This window comes from Rhipicephalus microplus, chromosome 3 (assembly GCF_043290135.1).
Source record: "Rhipicephalus microplus isolate Deutch F79 chromosome 3, USDA_Rmic, whole genome shotgun sequence".
NCBI lineage: Eukaryota > Metazoa > Arthropoda > Arachnida > Ixodida > Ixodidae > Rhipicephalus > Rhipicephalus microplus.
In genome coordinates, this window is record NC_134702.1 from 255,926,551 (window position 1) to 255,944,689 (window position 18,139).

Here is an 18,139-nt window from a genome sequence, read left to right on the forward strand (position 1 = left end):
TTGAACGGACATGTACACGAGTGGACGCACTCATGCACGGGTGGACGGACTCACGTGTAGTGTGACAGACAGATACATGGACAGATGGACGGAGAGATATATGGCTGAACGGGCGGACGGATGCATGCTGAGATGGGCGGACAGAGTGCGGTCTAGTTTTAAAACATATGCGCCGTGTAAACGCTCTACGTACTGTAAACAACAAAAGTTTGTGGGATGTGCAGCGCATGGCAAAGCGGCGGAAAACTGCGTTTGGGTGCCCACACAATTTCTCATGAAATACTTAGAGGGAAATGTGGCGCCACTATCTATGCGAATTTCTTACGGTGCCCCGTTGGAGCTCTGGGAATGGCGGTATATGTGTCTGCGAGGCTTGTGTCGGCTGGTGTTGAGTGAGGCTTCGGCTCAAAAGGGAATATAACAGCGTAAATAAAGTTTCTCTCAAACAAAAAGCTTATAATGCGATCTCATCCACGCGTATTATATTCTAAAATAGAAGTCCACTTGCCTTGACGGCACAACCAAACGGTGAAAGAAACAGACGACATAAAGTGGTAGAGGGAACGCTCGCTTTGTCTTCTGCCTGCCAAGTTTATGGGCCGTTGGTTACTTCTAATGGTTTGTAAAGGTGTACATTGACGTAAAAGTATCCATTGTTAAATAAAAAAAACGTTTCTGTGCGATGATAAAACTGAATAGCTTATTACGTGCCCTTTTAGGAAGAAATCAACCATTTTATAGTAAACCCAGACACGTCTTTGACGTATCAAAATCCCAGTGTAACTCGAACCTCACACATCCCGGCATTTTCTTGCATCCAGGAGCTCACTAGCGCCAGATTTCCCTCCGAGCTTTTGTGAGAAACTGTACTGCTGCGCCGCCTACTGTGCCGCAGCGTAGTGTCGAGGCTGCCATGCGTGGCCTCGATGATCAGCGACGGCGCGTATAGATAACGTGGTGCTACTAGACCTAATCTCTAAAGCAGTGAACAATAACCGGAGCTCAGTGGTGCACGTCATGGTAGGTGGCGCAGCAATGCAGTTTTCCACTAAAACCCCTTAATATAAAGAAAGTAGTGACACTCTCTGCCATATCCTTTCCGAAGTGTCCAGCCATCCTCTCCCAAGTGTCCAAACCTAATCTATATCCTCTCCCGAACAGCCACCGCGCGGGCGCCGGCCCTATAACCGGGCTCGTGCCCCTTTCCTATCAAGAATGCCATGTCACGCTGATAACATGCGCGATGCTCGTCGCGGCCCGAGAAGCGAGAGAGGAGTATGCACGGCGCGGCGGCTTGGTTAAAAGAATGATGGTACTTTCCTAAAGATTGATTGATTGATTGATATGTGGGGTTTAACGTCCCAAAACCACCATATGATTATGAGAGACGCCGTAGTGGAGGACTCCGGAAATTTCGACCACCTGGGGTTCTTTAACGTGCATCCAAATCTGAGCACACGGGCCTACAACATTTCCGCCTCCATCGGCAATGCAGCCGCCGCAGCCGGGATACTTTCCTAAAGATATCCAGGACTTAAGTTTTCCACTGGGATGCCACGCACTGCACATCCCGCAAACTTTTGCTGTTGCCAGCACGTGATGTGCAACACGTGCGCTCCGGCCTGACGAAAAGCTAGCATGACGACAAATGACATTGTGAGATCCTAGAAGACACCGCTCCTAAAAAATGAAGCATCACATAAGTACAGTTAATTCCACTGTGATTGCGAACGACATTTCAATGCCAGCCACATTTTGTTGGTATTTACTGGAAACCGGCAATACAGCCGTATTTTAAATGGGTACTGGAAAGGATACACGAAGACGAGCATATCCGGCAATCGGTGACATAAAAAAGCCACCTCGGAACCTGCGTGTTAATCCTAATTGCTTTAAGATTTAACTAAACACTCAGTAGACCTCGGGGTTATGACGTCAGCAAATTAATGTCCCTTGATGCACGTTAGGAAAAGCTGTGTGCATGCTGTGCAAAACAATTCAATAAGTAAACACGCAAACATATACACCCGCAAAGTATAAAACTGAATAGCCATGCACCACTCAGCCAGCAGCCCAGTGGTGACGCCGGCAAAGATAATCACTATATTCTGCAACACTTTTAGGCGAGAAAAAGTACATTGCATGTTGTTATGCATTCCTACACACCTGTAGCAAACACCATTCGTGTAACAAGCAACAAGTCCTGCAAAAAGTGAATAAAAGGCTGCGAATCTACGCGCTGGCTGTGCGAACATTCAGGATAGGGATCAGTAGTGACGACCGCTCTAGCAGACGGCGCGCTTGTCTTCACCCTGAACGAAGTGGCGGCACGCTGGCTGTGCGCGAATTCATGATAGGGGGTGGCAGCTTGGGCTAGTTGGTATGGCATGACGATAGTTATAGCGCGAGAACAATACGACGACACAGAGACAAGAAGGACACGAAGGACATGAGTGTTCGTGTCCTTCGTGTGCACCTTGTCTCTGTGTCGCCATTTTCTTCTCGCGCTATAATTATCGTCGTGATAGGGATGAGTAGTGGCGACCGCTCTAGCAGACGATGTGCTTGTCTCCACCCTGAACGGAGCGGTGGCGTGCGCATCGAGTAACTCTACTTCCTGAAATTCCAATGCACCACCTACGGCGGCCGTAGAGCAGTATGTGAAGCCGGAGCGCCGGTGGGTTATCGTTAGCTCGCGAAACATTGCCTCGCCTCGTTTATAGCATACGGGTGTACGAGCGCGTCGTCGAAGGAATATCATGTGTAATAACGCTGCTTCAAACCACTTAGTTTCGAAACATGCTCCAAACGGATGAACTGTTTGGTGAATGCAGACAGCGCGCAAAGCGTTGCCAAGGTCACTAGCCTTCTTCCTCCTCTCCTGGCTCAGTCTTTCCCCGTATTTTGCTGGCGACGGTTCGTGTTGCGTCGCGCTCGGAGTGCTCGACCACAGCCGCCTTGATTCGACGATTTAGGAATTACGACGTGGTACTTGTGAGTACGCTTGGATCAGCGTGGGCTGCTGGTTTTACGTGTTGCTGCACCCATGAAGCCTGAAGCAAGTCTCGGCACATTACCACGCCGCGCTGTATATTTATTTTATTTATTACGGTACTGCCGGTCTGATCTTCAGACCTTAGGCAGAAGTGGGTAAAATTGAGTACAGAAAAGGGCTACAATAAACGCACATGAAGCATTGTGGCGATAATAATAGCAAAAAAAGAAGAGTACAACGAGTTCATACAAGCACAGCAGCAAGGTGTTGAAATAACTAGTGGAAACATGAATACGTAAACATATGGAAGAAAAAAAAGCGACAGGGTTCATGTAAAAATATGTCACAGCTATGTCCCATGGACTGAAGGGCCTGTAGATAGGATGATAACGACGGGCATTTCACCAAGGCTGAAGGGAGGGAACGGCAATTGGTTACAGTTCGCGGGAAAAAAGAATACTGGGAAATGTTGGTGTGACTACAGAACTCGCTTACTTTTTATTATGAAAGGACTAAGTAGGCCGCCGGTGGGAGTCTTTTAGATATGTATCCTTTTTGATACGTAAGTGTGCATGATAAAGAAGGTAAAATAGTTTCATTCGTTTGCGTTATCGGCGATTTGCTAATTTTTTCAGCTCAGCCGTTTCTAGAAGAGATGTTACTGATGCCTCCCAGCTGTATTGATTAAAGGTGAACCTAACTGATTTCCTCTATATTTTTTCCAATATTGAAATGTTTCTTTTTGAGTATGGGTCCCAAACAGTGGCACAATATTCCAGGAGTGGCCGAATAAATGTTTTATAGGCTAATATTTTAACTTCTAGAGAGGACTTACTCTGGCGCCTCCTTAGGTATCCGAGTTTTTTCATTGCCTTTCTATGTATGTAGTCAATGTGGTCATTTCAGTTAGGATCGTAAGAAATGATAAGTCCCAGATACTTATAGTACGTTACTACTTCCAGAGGTTCATTATTAAAACAGTAAGAAAACGTTATAGGGTGCATTTCGCGACTAATTGTCGTTGCGACAGTTTTTTTTTTGTTGATGGTCATTTACCAGTCTGTGCACCATGTTTGAATTTGGTCTAAAGATTTATTTAATGTTATCTGGTCGTGGGGTGTGGTAATTTTATCGCATATAATACAATCATCAGCAAATAGCCTGTATTATTGCAGGCTCTTTATCACCGCCGCGATAATCTCTGGCTTCAAGATAGTCACGACCAACACACGACAGCATCAGTTGGGAAGGCCAACATGGCGGCCGTGAAGACAGCAGGCCTATCGGATATATACTTCAGTACGACTCAGGGCAGAAATCAGCGCTTGATTCTTTCGCAAGTAGGTTATCATTCTTTATTCTACTCTACTTGTCGCCTGTGCAATACGGATCGCGCTTGCCGGCAATGGGCTTGGAGGTGTTGTATATCGCACGCACGAAATGCATCGCGAACGTCAGCTTCGGCGTCTGCTGTTAGCCTGTGCTTTGCGATCGCCTGGAAATCGGCCGCCATTGCCGTCGGCTTCCCGTACGCTCACTCATCGAGTGCTCACCTGTCTTCGCCGCCGCGATGAGCTCCGGGCTAATGGTATTGGGCTGAGTTTTCGTCGCTGTGCTGGGAGTCGTCGAAAACACGTTGCGGGTTCTCGTAAAGAGCTTGATTGTAGTATGCCGCGTGCTGTAAGCGCGCCAGCACGGGCTGGCGGAGCTTTCGCTAGCGTCGGAACTCACTGAAAATTGGTCGCCATTACAGTTGGCTTTCCCATCAGTCCGTCGCATGCAGCCCGGCGCCGTCCGTTGGCTGCGGCGGTGGAGTCGCGTTTGCATGCTGCACTCGCACTAGGTCGAGTTTGTGGAAAAGGGCCGCATTACCGTCGATTTCTTCGGCGCTAGCTCTAAACCAGCTCGGCGCTGTTTGTGGCGGCGGCCAAGCGCACGCTCGCTCTCCTGTTCGAAGTTCTTTGGCGGCAGACACTCCGCGTGCAGCGCCGTGTTTAGTCTCGTGTTCGCTTGCTCGAGCTGAACGGCGTCGCTCGCTTCGGAATCGCCGACTTGTTGGCGGCATGGTGGTTCGCGGAGTTGTGGCAGCGACCGCCGCTCCAACGTGTTGCGCTACGGGGTTCGAAATGAGTCTGACGACGTTTGACATCACGGTGAAATTATTAGCATGTCATATCTCACGTATGTTTTTATTTTACCTTGCACGTATTTCTCATATGCATTCGTATTCATCCTCTGTCATGTGTGACTCACAATTTTACATACTTATTGTGCAGCCGTGCACACACCATGCTGAAGGCTGTGTGCGCTGGCGTCTGCGATGCCTGTCATCCATCTCTTTCGTCAGAGCAGCTTCAGAAGAACTGTGCGAGATGTGAAGGTAAAGTTATTTGTGTGTCATAATTTACACACATATTTTTATATTGACTTGCACGTACTTGTCATATGCGTGCATCTTCATCTTCTGTCACGTGTATCTATTTTTACTATATTATTGTACGTGCAGCCCTGGTAACAAAACAGGCAGAAGGCTGTGTGTGCTGGCGTCTGCAATGCCTGTCATCTATCGCTTCCGTCGGAGGAGCTCCACAAGGAGTGAACAAGATGTGACAACGAGACTGGACTTGCACACTTCGCCATAAATTCACTTAAAAGAATAGAGAAACTTCGTGTGTATGTAGAAAAATAAAAGGTTTTGATGTCTCACTCTTGACTAAGAGTTCCCGTGACTGCGAAAGCCGTTAAACGTAGCTGGCTGACTACTAACATTGCCCGCATCGCCGAGCCAGTCACTGAAGTTACGAGGACTGACGTCGAATTGCGGTGGGAAACGCCACAGGAGGAAGCGTTTGGAGAACTAAAACGACGCCTGCAGATGCCTCCGATACTCGCGCATTTCGACGAAAATGCCAAAATAGAAGTGCACAAAGACGCAAACAGCGTAGAACTGGGCTCTGTCCTTGTGCAGAGCACTGACAGAATAAAAAAGGTTATTAGTTACGCTAGCCGTTCGCTATCCAAGGCAGAAAGCAGTTATTCCACAAGAGAAAAGAAACGCCTTGCCATCATCTCTGTGAAATCGAAGTTTCGTCCTTACCTCTACGGCAGGCCCTTCAAAGTTTTGAGTGTCCACCACGCCTAGTGTTGGCTAGCTAACTCGAATGACCCTTCAGGTCACCTTGCATGATGGTGCCTGAGACTTCAAGAATACGACATTCGTCATTTACCAGTCCGGCAGAAAGCACTCTCACGCTGACTGCCTATCGTGAGCCCCCGTCGAGCCACCGCCGCCCGATGACCTGAATGACGACTGCTTCTTGGGAACAATAATTGCCGACGACTTCACTGCATGCCAGCGGGCTGACCCGAAATTTAGGAGCCTAATTGAATACCTTGAGAGCAGGACCTCTATTGTTCCGAAGGTATTGAAACGGGCACTTACGTCGTTTTCGCTGCGAAACGGCCTTCTTCGAAAGGAACTTCTCGCCGTTTCTAGCGAAGTACCTTCTTGTGGTGCCTTGAGTTCTTAGACCAGAACTCCTCCCGGCCCTGCACGATGATCCAACAGCAGGATACCTTGGTGTTTCCCACATGCTCACGAGGATACAAGAAAGGTACTAATGGCCACGCCTTACCGCCGACGTCGCTCGTTACGTGATGACTTGCCGAGACTGACAGCGACGCGAGACACCGCCGACAAGGCCAGCAGGCTTTCATTAGTCGATCGAATCATCTCGCCGACCATTCCAACAAATTCACATGGACCTACCAGGGCCGAATGTCGCATTGGGGAAACAAATGGATCGTCTGAACTACTGACTATCTCACCCGATACACCTAAACAAAGGCCCTACCCAAAGGTAGCGCGAAAGCGGTAGCCAAGTTCTTCGTTGAAAACATCATCCTTCGCCATGGCGTCCCAAAGATTGTAATCACCGATAGAGGTACGGCCTTTACTGCTAATTTGACACAAGCGATCTTGAAACATTGCCAGGCAAGCTACCGCTACACCACCGCCTACCACCCACAGACAAATGGTCTCACCGATTGGCTAAACAAGACAATCGCCGACATGCTGCCCATGCACGTCGACGATGAACACAAGACGTGGCACGCCATCCTTCCGTACGTGACCTTCGCATACAATACGGCCGTGAAGGAGACGACGCCGATGCCACCGTACACGTTGGTCTACGGAAGAACCTGGTAACGACGCTCGACGACGCAAGGCTGCCCGATGTCGCTGATGAAGATAACCTCGACGTCACCTTCTATCTTCAGCATGCTAAAGAAGCTCATCAACTCGCCCGCCGGTGCATCATGAATCAGCAGGCGACCGATCACCGCCGTTACAATCTTCGGCGACACTTCGTGGAATACCAGCCCGATTAACATGTTTGGGTATGGACGCCGATACGCCGATGAGGACTCAGTGAAAACTTCTGCGACGGTACTTCGGACCATACAGGGTAGTACGACGTCTCGGCCTTCTCGACTACCAGGTTGTCTCTGACGGCATTACGAGCTCTTAACGGCGCCGATCACGACCTGAAGTCGTCCATGTCGCGCGCCTAAAGCCGTTTCATGAACGTTAACTAACTGAAAGAGTGTATTCTGTTGTTATCATTGTTGCACTGTACTTTTTGATTTGTATTTTCTTACATTATTATTGGACTTTCGTTTTCCGCTAAATCATCGGGACGAAGCCTTTTTCAGAGGAGGGCAATGCCGCGCTGCTTCCTCAAGTTTTGTTGTCACCCTGTTACGCTACACGCAATTCTCAGCGCAAACCGCACCTGCAGTGTTCGAGAAGCTTCAGGGTTGCTGTAGATCATTTTGTCGAGATTACGCCCACTTCGTAAACGTTTCAGTTTATTCCGGAACCCTCGTCACCGCTAGCGATAACGCTAGAATTTTCGATAGTAAGTGTGCAACTGCCGACACGTTTCGCCGCTTGTCAGTTGATCGACGGCCGCCGCTTCGTTCGCCGCTATCAGTGGAAGACTGCTACTGTAAGCCGACTTTCCGTTCGGCGGGCACAGGTTCACCTAAATAAACAGTTTGATCTCAACATAGAGTCTCCTGTCTTCGGCCACGTTAAGACCTTGTGACAGGACACATCCGACTGGGTGAATGCGGTGGGGAAAATTTTGCATCTACTTAGATGGCTCTGGTGAGCCTGGCTGTGTCGGCGTTTGGGGCATGCGGGCCAAATTGTGCGTATTTACTCTTAGACATGCTTAAGTAAATAATCTCACAGCAAATACACAGTGTTGCGCACGCAGCACAGGAAAAAAAAACATGAAGTGCTTTGTGCCCAACCAGCTAGATTAAATCTTCAAGAAAAAAATCATACTGCTGCCCTAATTGCCATAAGTTCGGCTGATTAAACAGTTTGATCTTCGACCTACTGTCTACTCTTTTCGTCGTTGTCACGACCCCATGACAATATTTTCAAGGCTTATGGGTCACTGCAGTGGTTTTCGGCGAATTGGTTACGTGAGTTTTCTGTTACGTGCCCTCTTAATTTTACTAAGGAATTGTTGCACCGTGATGTGTCTGTAGAAATGTAGACTATGCATGAATTTTAGGGGAAAATGTTGGCACACCTCTCTCATGATTGGACACGTGTTTAATGTTGTGGGAAAAAGGTGCTTGCATTGGTACAATTACAACACATTGCACCCGCAATATGTGCTCCCAATTATGCCTCAAACACGGGTGAACGCAGAACCTCGCTGCATACATTTGAAAAAAAAGAGAGGTAAAAATTCCATCGTTATATGACTCGACAAATCACCTGTGAGATTCGTAAAAACAATATGCAATAGGGGGTGTTTGAGTAGGCAATCGTGCTTCAGAAGCATGCAAAACTGGTTCGGTTGGTGCAATGCGAGAACAGCCACGAAAACTGAGAACGAGGAGGAAAACAAGGACGTACTCTTTAAGCACACACTGGCGACTAGTGCGCTTAATTGTGCTTACTTGTGTGATCATTGTTTTGAATTTTGAGATCTTTTTCGAGCACGGATGTAGGCAATTACAATTATACAGTTTATCACGGCCTTTGAAGGTCTCTTACAGAAACATCTGTGATGGCAAGTTAGCATCTTTGCTGCACCTATGTGACAGTGCACGGTTCACTGCATGTTTCATCAGTAATCACCAATGATAGCGTTATGTTAGATAAGGCTTGTGAGGTTATTTTTGTTACAATGCTCAGTGTCCTCCTTTTCAGCACTGCACTAAGACGACGGCAAGTCCTACGAGCATCGCGTCTTCAATTACAGGATGTCCAGGGGGCACGCCGCACTATTGAGATTACCTTTGGCATTCTGGCACAAAGGTGGATGGTGCTGCGCCGACCCATTAAGGCGAAAGAAGTCTATATAGAGGCATACATTGGAGCATGCATAGCGCTACATAACATTCTCTTTAAGGAGTCCACAGCATCCTCCACTGCCTATTGCCCGCCTGGTGCCACAGACAGCGACAATCGGGAAGGACATCTTTTACCTGGAATCTGGAGGGACAAGGAAGCAGCCGCTGGAGCACTCATAGTGTCAAGGCCTACCGGCTGCAATGCTGCGAGGTATGTTTTCATTCAATTTATGACTGTTGAGGTGCTGTGACACATATAGTGCGCGACCGACAAAGACTGAAGCATGCAGAAGGGACACAGCTGAGAGGCTCACATGTGTTTTGCATTAGTAATAAGCATTTAAACAGCGCTCGCACAGTAGGTTTTGTGTTAAAGCATACGACAAGCACACATTGTAAGAAATCTTGCTCTGCAGTGACGTTTTTGAAAGCACTTCGTAAAATAAAAAATGTAAAGACATCAACACTACTTGTATGTCAAATCGTCTGTGTTGCTCACGAGCTAGCCAATTTTCACTACTTTGAATTATAAGCGTGAGTTGGTGAAAGTTCTTAAGTAGTACCAAACATCAAAGCAAGGGAAATATAGGGGATGCTGGTAGTATTCACAATGACAATATGAAGAAAGAACTGTAGTGAAGGGATACCTTGGTGCCGGTGAAATGAACCTCTGACCTTCGAATATAACGGGCTGCGTGCTACCAAGGTAGCTTCTACCAAATCTCCCCGATCACTTACAGGAAGATTTGTGGGCACAAGTTTTGTCCTTAGAAGTGCCAATCTTTGTGTCCATTTGATTTCTTCACATTTACATATTAATTACTACAAACAGCATCCTATATACCTATATCAGTTTTTTTTTGTTCCAATTAGGACTGTGTCTACTTACCAGAAATGAGTCCTTGATTCTTCTACTTTCCTATTGTAGGTGAATATATTGTCACGGGGTCGTGACGTGGCCGAAGACAGGAGACTTCGTGTTGGGATTTAACTGTTTATTTGGGCGAACCTGTGCCCGGTGAACGGAAAGTCCAATTACAGCAGCAGTCTTGCACAGATAGCAGTCTCGGACTGATAGCGGCGAACGGAGCGTCGGCCTTCGATCAACAACTGACAAGCGGCGAAGCGCGTCAGCATTTATACTCTGGCCGTCGAATGTTCTAGCGCTATCGCTGGCGGTGGCGTAGGTTCCAGAACAATCTGTACCGTTCGCACAGTGGGCGTGATCTTATCTAAATGATCTACTACAGTCCGGAACCTTCTAGAAAAGTGCAGGCGCGGTTTGCGCTGAGAATCGTGTGGTGTTTTGGGACGATAACAAAAACTTGGGAAATGGAACGTGGCATTGCTCCCCTCTGAAACAAGGCATCGTCCTGATGCTTTAACTAAAGATGAAGGTACAATAATAATGCACGAAAGTACAACGGATAAATTACGATACAACAATAATACAAAAAAACACTTTCAGTTGGTTAACGCGTATGAAACGGCCTGAGGCGCACGACATGGACGACTTCAGGTCGCGATCGGCGTAGTTGAGAGTTCGTGATGCCGTCGGCGACAACCTCGTAATCAAGTGGGCCGAGACGTCGAACCACCCTGTACGGGCCGAAGTACCGTCGCAGAAGCTTTTCACTTAGTCCACGTCGGCGTATCGGCGTCCACACCCGAACACGTTCACCGGGAAGGTATTCCACGAAGCGTAGTCGAAGGTTGTAACGGTGGCTGTCGGTCGTCTGCTGATTCTTGATACAGAGACGCGCAAGTTGCCGGGCTTTTTCGGCGCGTTGAAGGTACTCGTTCACATCGAAGTTTTTTTCGTCGGTGACGTTGGGTAACATGGCATCGAGCGTCGTTGCCGGGCTCCTTCCGTAGACCAATTTGTATGGAGATATCTGCGTCGTCTCCTGCAGCGCCGTGTTGTATGCGAAAGTCACATACGGAAGAATGGCGTCCCATGTCTTGTGTTCGACATCGACGTACATTGACAGCATGTCAGCGATCGTCTTGTTAAGCTGCTCGGTGATTGATTGATATGTGGAGTTTAACGTCCCAAAACCACTCTATGATTATGAGAGACGCCGTAGTGGAGGGCTCCGGAAATTTAGACCACCTGGGGTTCTTTAACGTGCACCCAAATCTGAGCACACGGGCCTACAACATTTCCGCCTCCATCGGAAATGCAGCCGCCGCAGCCGGGATTCGAACCCGCGCCCTGCGGGTCAGCAGCCGAGTACCTTAGCCACTAGACCACCGCGGCGGGGCAAGCTGCTCGGTGAGGCCGTTGGTCTGTGGGTGGTACGCTGTCGTCCGGCGGTGGTTTGTTTGGCTGTATGCCAAGATCGCTTGAGTTAAGTCGGCAGTGAATGCCGTTCCTCTGTCGGTAAAAAGGACCTCTGGGGCGCCGTGACGTAGGGCGATGTTTTCGACGAAGAACTTAGCTACCTCGGATGCACTGCCTTTTGGCAGGGCTTTTGTCTCGGCGTAGCGGGTGAGGTAGTCGGTAGCTACCACGATCCACTTGTTTCCGAAAGCCGGCGTCGGGAACGGCCCCGGTAGGTCCATACCAATCTGCTGGAAAGGTCGGCAAGGTGGATCAATTGGCTGCAGAAGTCGCGCTGGCCTTGTCGCCGGTGTCTTGCGTCGCCGACAGTCCCGGCATGTCCTCACATAACGAGTGACGTCGGTGGTAAGACGTGGCCAGTAATACCTTTCTTGTATCCTCGCGAGCGTGCGAGAAACACCGAGGTGCCCTGCCGTCGTATCATCGTGCAGGGCCTGCAGGAGTTCTGGTCACAGAGCTGAAGGCACCACAAGGAGGTACTTAGCTCGAAGCGGTGAAAAGTTTTTCTTTTGTAGAAGACCGTTTCGTAGAAAGAACGATGCAAGTGCGCGCTTGAATACATTCGGGACTTCGGTGGTCCTGCCTTCGTGGTATTCTATTAGGGCCTTAAGTTCCGGGTCGGCCCGCTGTCGTTCAGCGAATTCGTCGGTAGTTATCCTTCCCAAGAAGTAGTCGTCATCCGGGTCATCGGAAAGCGGCTGGTCGACAGGCGCACGAGAAAGACAGTCGGCGTCGGAGTGTTTTTTGCCGGACTTGTAAACGACAGTAATGTCATATTCTTGAAGTCTCAGGCTCCATCGTGCGAGGCGACCTGAAGAGTCCTTCAAGGTGGCTAGCCAACACAAGGCATGGTGGTCGCCCACAACTTTGAAGGGCCTGCCGTAGAGGTAGGGGCAAAATTTCGACGTAGCCCAGATGATGGCGAGGCACTCCTTTCTGTTGTGGATTAATTTGCTTCTGCTTTGGATAGCGATCGGCTGGCGTAACTAATAACCCTTTCAAGTCCGTCAGCCCTCTGCACAAGAACGGCGCCAAGATTTACGCTGCTTGCGTCAGTATGTATTTCTGTCTCAGTGAATTCGTCGAAATGGGCAAGTAACGGAGGCGTCTGGAGGCGATGTTTAAGCTCCTGGAAAGCGTGTTCCTGTGGCGTTTGCCACTTGAACTCCACGTCGGCCTTGGTAAGGTTAGTGAGAGGATCGGCGATGCAGGCGAAGTTTTTCACGAACCGCCTATAGTAGGCGCACAGGCCCAGAAATCGGTGCACGGCTTTCTTGTCAGTGGGCGGCGGGAAGTCGGCCATGGCAGCTGTTTGCCGTGGATCGGGACGAACTCCAGACTTGCTGATAACGTGCCCCAGAAACAAGAGCTCCTCATACGCAAATCTGCACTTTTCTGGCTTCAGTGTGAGTCCGGACGTCTTGATGGCTTGAAGTACAGCTTCAAGTTGCCGAAGATTCTCGTCGATACTCGAGGAAAACACGACGACGTCGTCCAAGTACACAAGGCAAGTCTGCCACTTCAATCCTGCCAGTACTGTATCCATAACGCGTTGAAAAGTTGCAGGCACTGAGCAAAGGCCGAAAGGCATCACCTTAAACTCGAAGAGGCCGTCCGGTGTCATAAACGCCGTCTTCTCTCGGTCTCTTTCGTCGACTTCAATTTGCCAATAGCCAGTCTTGAGGTCCATTGACGAAAAGTACTTGGCGTTATGGAGCCGATCAAGTCCGTCGTCTATTCGTGGGAGAGGATACACGTCCTTTCTTGTGATTTTGTTGAGGTAGTGATAATCGACGCAGAAACGTAGGGTCCCATTCTTTTTCTTCACTAACACCACGGGGAATGCCCATGGACTCTTGGACGGCTGGATAATGTCATCCCGCCACATTTCATCAACTTGTCGCTTCATGGCCTCACGTTCTCGCGTCGAAACCCTGTACGGACTCTGATGAAGTGGTCTGCCATTTTCTTTGATTATGATGCGATGTTTCGTGATTGGGGTCTGCCAAATTTTCGATGACGACGAAAAGCAATCTTCGTATTGCAGAGCAGGGCCTTGAGCTGTTCTTGCTTATCGTTCGGAAGTCTGGGATCGACGTCGAAAGCTATGGGAGGGGCTTGGTTCCTCTGAGCAGGTTCCGCAGAATCGGCGAGGGCGAAAGCACTGGTGGCTTCGGCAATTTCTTCGTTGTATGCGACCATTGTTCCTTTGTTCACATGTTTGTACTCATTGCTGAAATTCGTGAGCATAACCGTTGCTTTGCCTCCCCGCAGCTCTGCAATTTCTCTTGCGAAGCAAATATTTCGGGTGACCAACAGATGCTGACTGCCTTCAACGACGCCTTCCAATTCAGGTGATTTAGGAGCGCTGACTGAAATAATGACGCTTGAGCGAGGCGGAATGGTGACCTGTTCTTCCAGCACATTCAAGGCATGGTTTTCTGACGGCGTGCGTGGCGGTAGTGCTTCTTCTGTGGATAACGTTATCGACTTTGTTTTTAGGTTGATGACAGCACCATGGAGGCATAAGAAGTCCATGCCAAGGATGACATCTCTCGAGCAACGCTGTAGGACTACGAAGTCTGTAGGATAAATACGGCCGTTAATGGTGACTCTCGCTGTGCAGATTCCTGCAGGCGTTACGAGATGACCTCTGGCTGTGCGGATTTCAGGGCCTTTCCAAGCTGTCCTAACTTTCTTTAACTTCGCGGCGAACGACCCACTGATGACAGAATAGTCGGCTTCAGTATCGACGAGAGTGGTCACACTGTGGCCGTCGATAAGAACGTCGAGGTCGCTAGTTCTCCGTCTCGCATCACAGTTAGGGCGTGGCGTCGGGTCACGGCTGCGTCGGCTTGTTCCGCTGCTTCCATGTTGCGTCGTCAGGCCACCTTCGGTAAGTGAGCTTTCGCCGTCAGAGCTTTGCCTGGTTGGCGTTGTGTTTGGAAAGCTCCGTCGCGGCTTCATCGTCGTCGGAGGATGTTCGGTAGTTCGTCGCACAGCAACCACACCTTCACCGGTTGCTGCCCTTAATTTCCCGGATACGGGCTAGGAGACCGGCCCCGCGTTGGACCGGAGTACTGCCGGGGGTGCGGTGACATGCGGCGGCTGGGCGACGGCGAACTGGAAGGACTTCGTGGTGTCCATTGAGTTCCTGTCAGGTAGTCGGCGATGTCACGTGGCCGTTCCCCTGGCTGCGGACGTGGTGCATCGACAGCGAAGCCACGCAGGCCCATCTGTCGGTACTGGCAACGGTGGTATGTGTGCCCGGCCTCACCGCAGTGGTAGCACAGTGGGCGGTGGTCAGGGGTGCGCCAAACGTCGGTTTTCCTCGGCGCTCTGCGCTGGCCCGCTGGCGAACGGTAGGTCGTCGGTGGGGGTGGTCGCGGTGGTGGTGTCTGGCGACGTAAGTGCGATGGGGCGGCGTTTTGGCGTGCGCGTGGAGGAGGGGCGTGGCGGCGTGCTGCAGCAGCATAGCTCATGACTTGCAGCTGTGGCTCTTGAGGCTGAGGAACGCCCAGCGACTGCTGGATCTCCTGGCGTACGACGTCTGCGAGGGATTCCACGTCAGGCTGCGCTGAAGGAAGTAATTTTCGCAGCTCCTCTTGCACGATCGCTCGGATCGTCTCACGCAAGTCAGTGGTTCCGAGCGCTTGAATGTCGGCGTAGCTTGTAGACAAGAACCTACGGTTATATTGCCGCGTGCGCATCTCGAGCGTCTTCTTTATCGTAGATGCTTCTGCAATGAATTCGGCGACCGTTTTAGGCGGGTTTCTGATCAGCCCGACGAAGAGTTCCTGCTTTACTCCTCGCACAAGTAGACGCACCTTCTTCTCTTCGGACATGTCGGAGTCAGCGTGGCGGAAGAGTTTAATCATATCTTCCGTGAATATCGCCACGTTTTCATTTGGCATCTGCATGCGGGTTTCGAGGAGAGCTGCGGCCTTCTCCTTGCGCACTACACTTGCGAAAGTGGTGAAGAACCTGGCGCGAAAGGCGTCCCACGTTGTGAGGCTTCACTCTTGATTCTCGAACCAGGTCCGAGCAGCATCTTCCAAGGCGAAATACACATGCCGTAGCTTGTCTTCGTCTGTCCAGTCATTGAAGGCGGCGACGCGGTCGAACCTTTCGATCCAGCTTTATGCGTCTTCCAGTGGCGAACCGCGGAAAGTTGGCGGCTCTTTGGGTTGCCGGAGCAGGAGTGGTGCAGGTAGAACCGACGTTGACATGGTTGCCGTGGTAGACGTCAACGTCTTGGTTTTCCGAGCCTTGTACAGTAAAAGCCCGTACTCCGGTGGCAGACCTTGTTGCCTGCGGCCAACTCGCTGCTCGTTGCTGGCGTCGGTGTCTTCACGGTGTGGGCTGGGTCCACGGCTTGACGGAGGCGTCCGGTACATGGAAGAAACAGCACCTCCATTAGATGTCACGGGGTCGTGACGTGGCCCAAGACAGGAGACTTTGTGTTGGGATTTAACTGTTTATTTGGGCGAACCTGTGCCCGGTAAACGGAAAATCCAATTACAGCAGCAGTCTTGCACAGATAGCAGTCTTGGACTGATAGCGGCGAACGGAGCGTCGGCCTTTGATCAACTGACAAGCGGCGAAGCGCGTCGGCATTTATACTCTTGCCGTCGAATGTTCTAGTGTTATCGCTGGCGGTGGCGTAGGTTCCAGAACAATCTGTACCGTTCACACAGTGGGCGTGATCTTATCGAAATGATCTACTACAGTCCGGAACCTTCTCGAAAACTGCAGGCGCGGTTCGCGCTGAGAATCGTGTGGTAGTTTGGGACCATAACAAAAACTTGGGAAATAGAACGTGGCAATATGTTAACGAATCAGCAATAAGATAACATAGAGGTCAACTTTGTTTCAAATTGGCTGGCACTGTCATGTGCCGCGCAAGATGAGGTTTTAACAAAACAAAACGATATTTGTGTTGAGTACCTTGCTGATGCCTAATTAACGGGTCCATCAATTACGATGAATTTTGAACTGGCTGAGTTACATTTCGTTGGGTGTAACTGTACAGGGCGATCGTTCTATGAAAAGTGTACAATCTTTTGTCCAAATGGGAGCAGTTGCTGAACTTGGCTGTCATGGAACTTGACATATCAAAATTTCTAAAGTTAATCAGTACATATGCATTCTATCACATACTGTGATGATGCCGAAGAAGATATACAGCAGAGGTAGCGCTCAATTATACATAAAAACGAGCAACACTTTGGCAATATAGCGTCATGACTGTGACACTGAAATGCAACTATGCGTGAGATTTTCAAGCTAATCATGCTCCTTTCACAGTGTGTGTCCTCCATCAGGCTAGGCTGACACAAATTTCATATGGCACTTATGTGTTGCAGGTATGCCAAGGAAGTGCGAAATAAATTGGCGCACTACTTCGTCACAGACGGCCAGGTTCCTTGGCAGGACAAAGTGGTGAACAGCACTTGAGGCGTACAAAAGTGGTGAACAGCACTTGAGGCGTACAAGGTGAACGTGTGTTGTAAATGCATTTTATTGCTTACAGAACTTATGTCCTTAGCATCTTCTTAAGCCAAACAAAGAAGAGAAAAATCACCGGTGTCCCAACAGATACGTTACATGGAAAACTATGTCATGTCCAAATATAACCACGAAAACACAAAAATAAATAATTCATGTTAAAGTCTTTGAGTTATTGCACGGTTTTCACTACAATTATTACAGAATTAAGTTGCCTTGGAGGGGTCATGACACCCAATTTTCAGACATAATATGTGTTGTACGGGCTGATTCTTGGATGTTCACAGAGAAGCTGGCAAAAGTTGAGCGATTCGGCTGAGCTGTTATTTGTAATCGAATATTTTTATAAACGAGCTAGTGGCCTGACAGTTGGCCAACACTGACGCACTCCGTAGTCGTGACATCACGAACCGCTTGCTAGGCAAGCTGCTGCACGGTGTGCATTCTGGCAAACGCTCGTGTTTTGTCGTCAACTGCGCTTGCAATCAAATTTTTTCCGCATTGTTGAACTCGCCACTAAAGCTAACTGACGTCCAGGAGTTGAAAAATTGCTACTGCATCAGCAATGTAGCGCTGGTACTTGCAGCAAATAATTTTGGACGTCAAAATGGGTCCTGTGAATGTGCAATGCGTGCACCAATTGCCACAGCTCCTTCGGCTTGTGACGTCTCGCACGCCATGACAAAATGGCGGTCACCTGTGATTGGTTTAGAGCCGATAATTTCTACGGCCTATTTTTGACTAAAATATTCTCTTAAGGCCACTTTTGACACGTGTACTAGCACATTTGACTCTATGGTTTTGTTTTTGCTGATAACAGTCAATTGTCGGGTGACCAGACACGACCCCTTTAAGTTGGGACTAGAGAAGCGAACACAAGATAAAAAAAAAGGTGGGTGTTATTGGCGTTA

At 49.3% G+C, this 18,139-nt stretch overlaps 2 protein-coding genes across 2 annotated transcripts in view; one reads left to right on the forward strand and one right to left on the reverse strand.

Annotated features, from left to right (window-relative positions):
* Nucleotides 1-18,139, reverse strand: part of LOC142804222 (testis-specific serine/threonine-protein kinase 2-like) — a 46,468-nt gene that overhangs the window by 20,237 nt on the left and 8,092 nt on the right. The gene's annotated exons all lie outside the window — the stretch shown is intronic.
* On the forward strand, nt 9,195-17,186 carry LOC142804223 (uncharacterized). Its single transcript, XM_075890917.1, has 2 exons — nt 9,195-9,587; nt 17,087-17,186. Exons 1-2 carry the CDS (start codon nt 9,211-9,213, stop codon nt 17,175-17,177), a joined length of 468 nt encoding a protein of 155 aa, XP_075747032.1. The 5' UTR covers nt 9,195-9,210; the 3' UTR covers nt 17,178-17,186.

Coding starts and splice junctions, on each gene's coding strand:
- LOC142804223 (XM_075890917.1), top strand. CDS start 9,211: ATGCTCAGTGTCCTCCTTTTCAGCACTGCACTAAGACGACGGCAAGTC. Junction 9,588..17,086: donor ACCGGCTGCAATGCTGCGAG/GTATGTTTTCAT, acceptor TATGTGTTGCAG/GTATGCCAAGGAAGTGCGAA.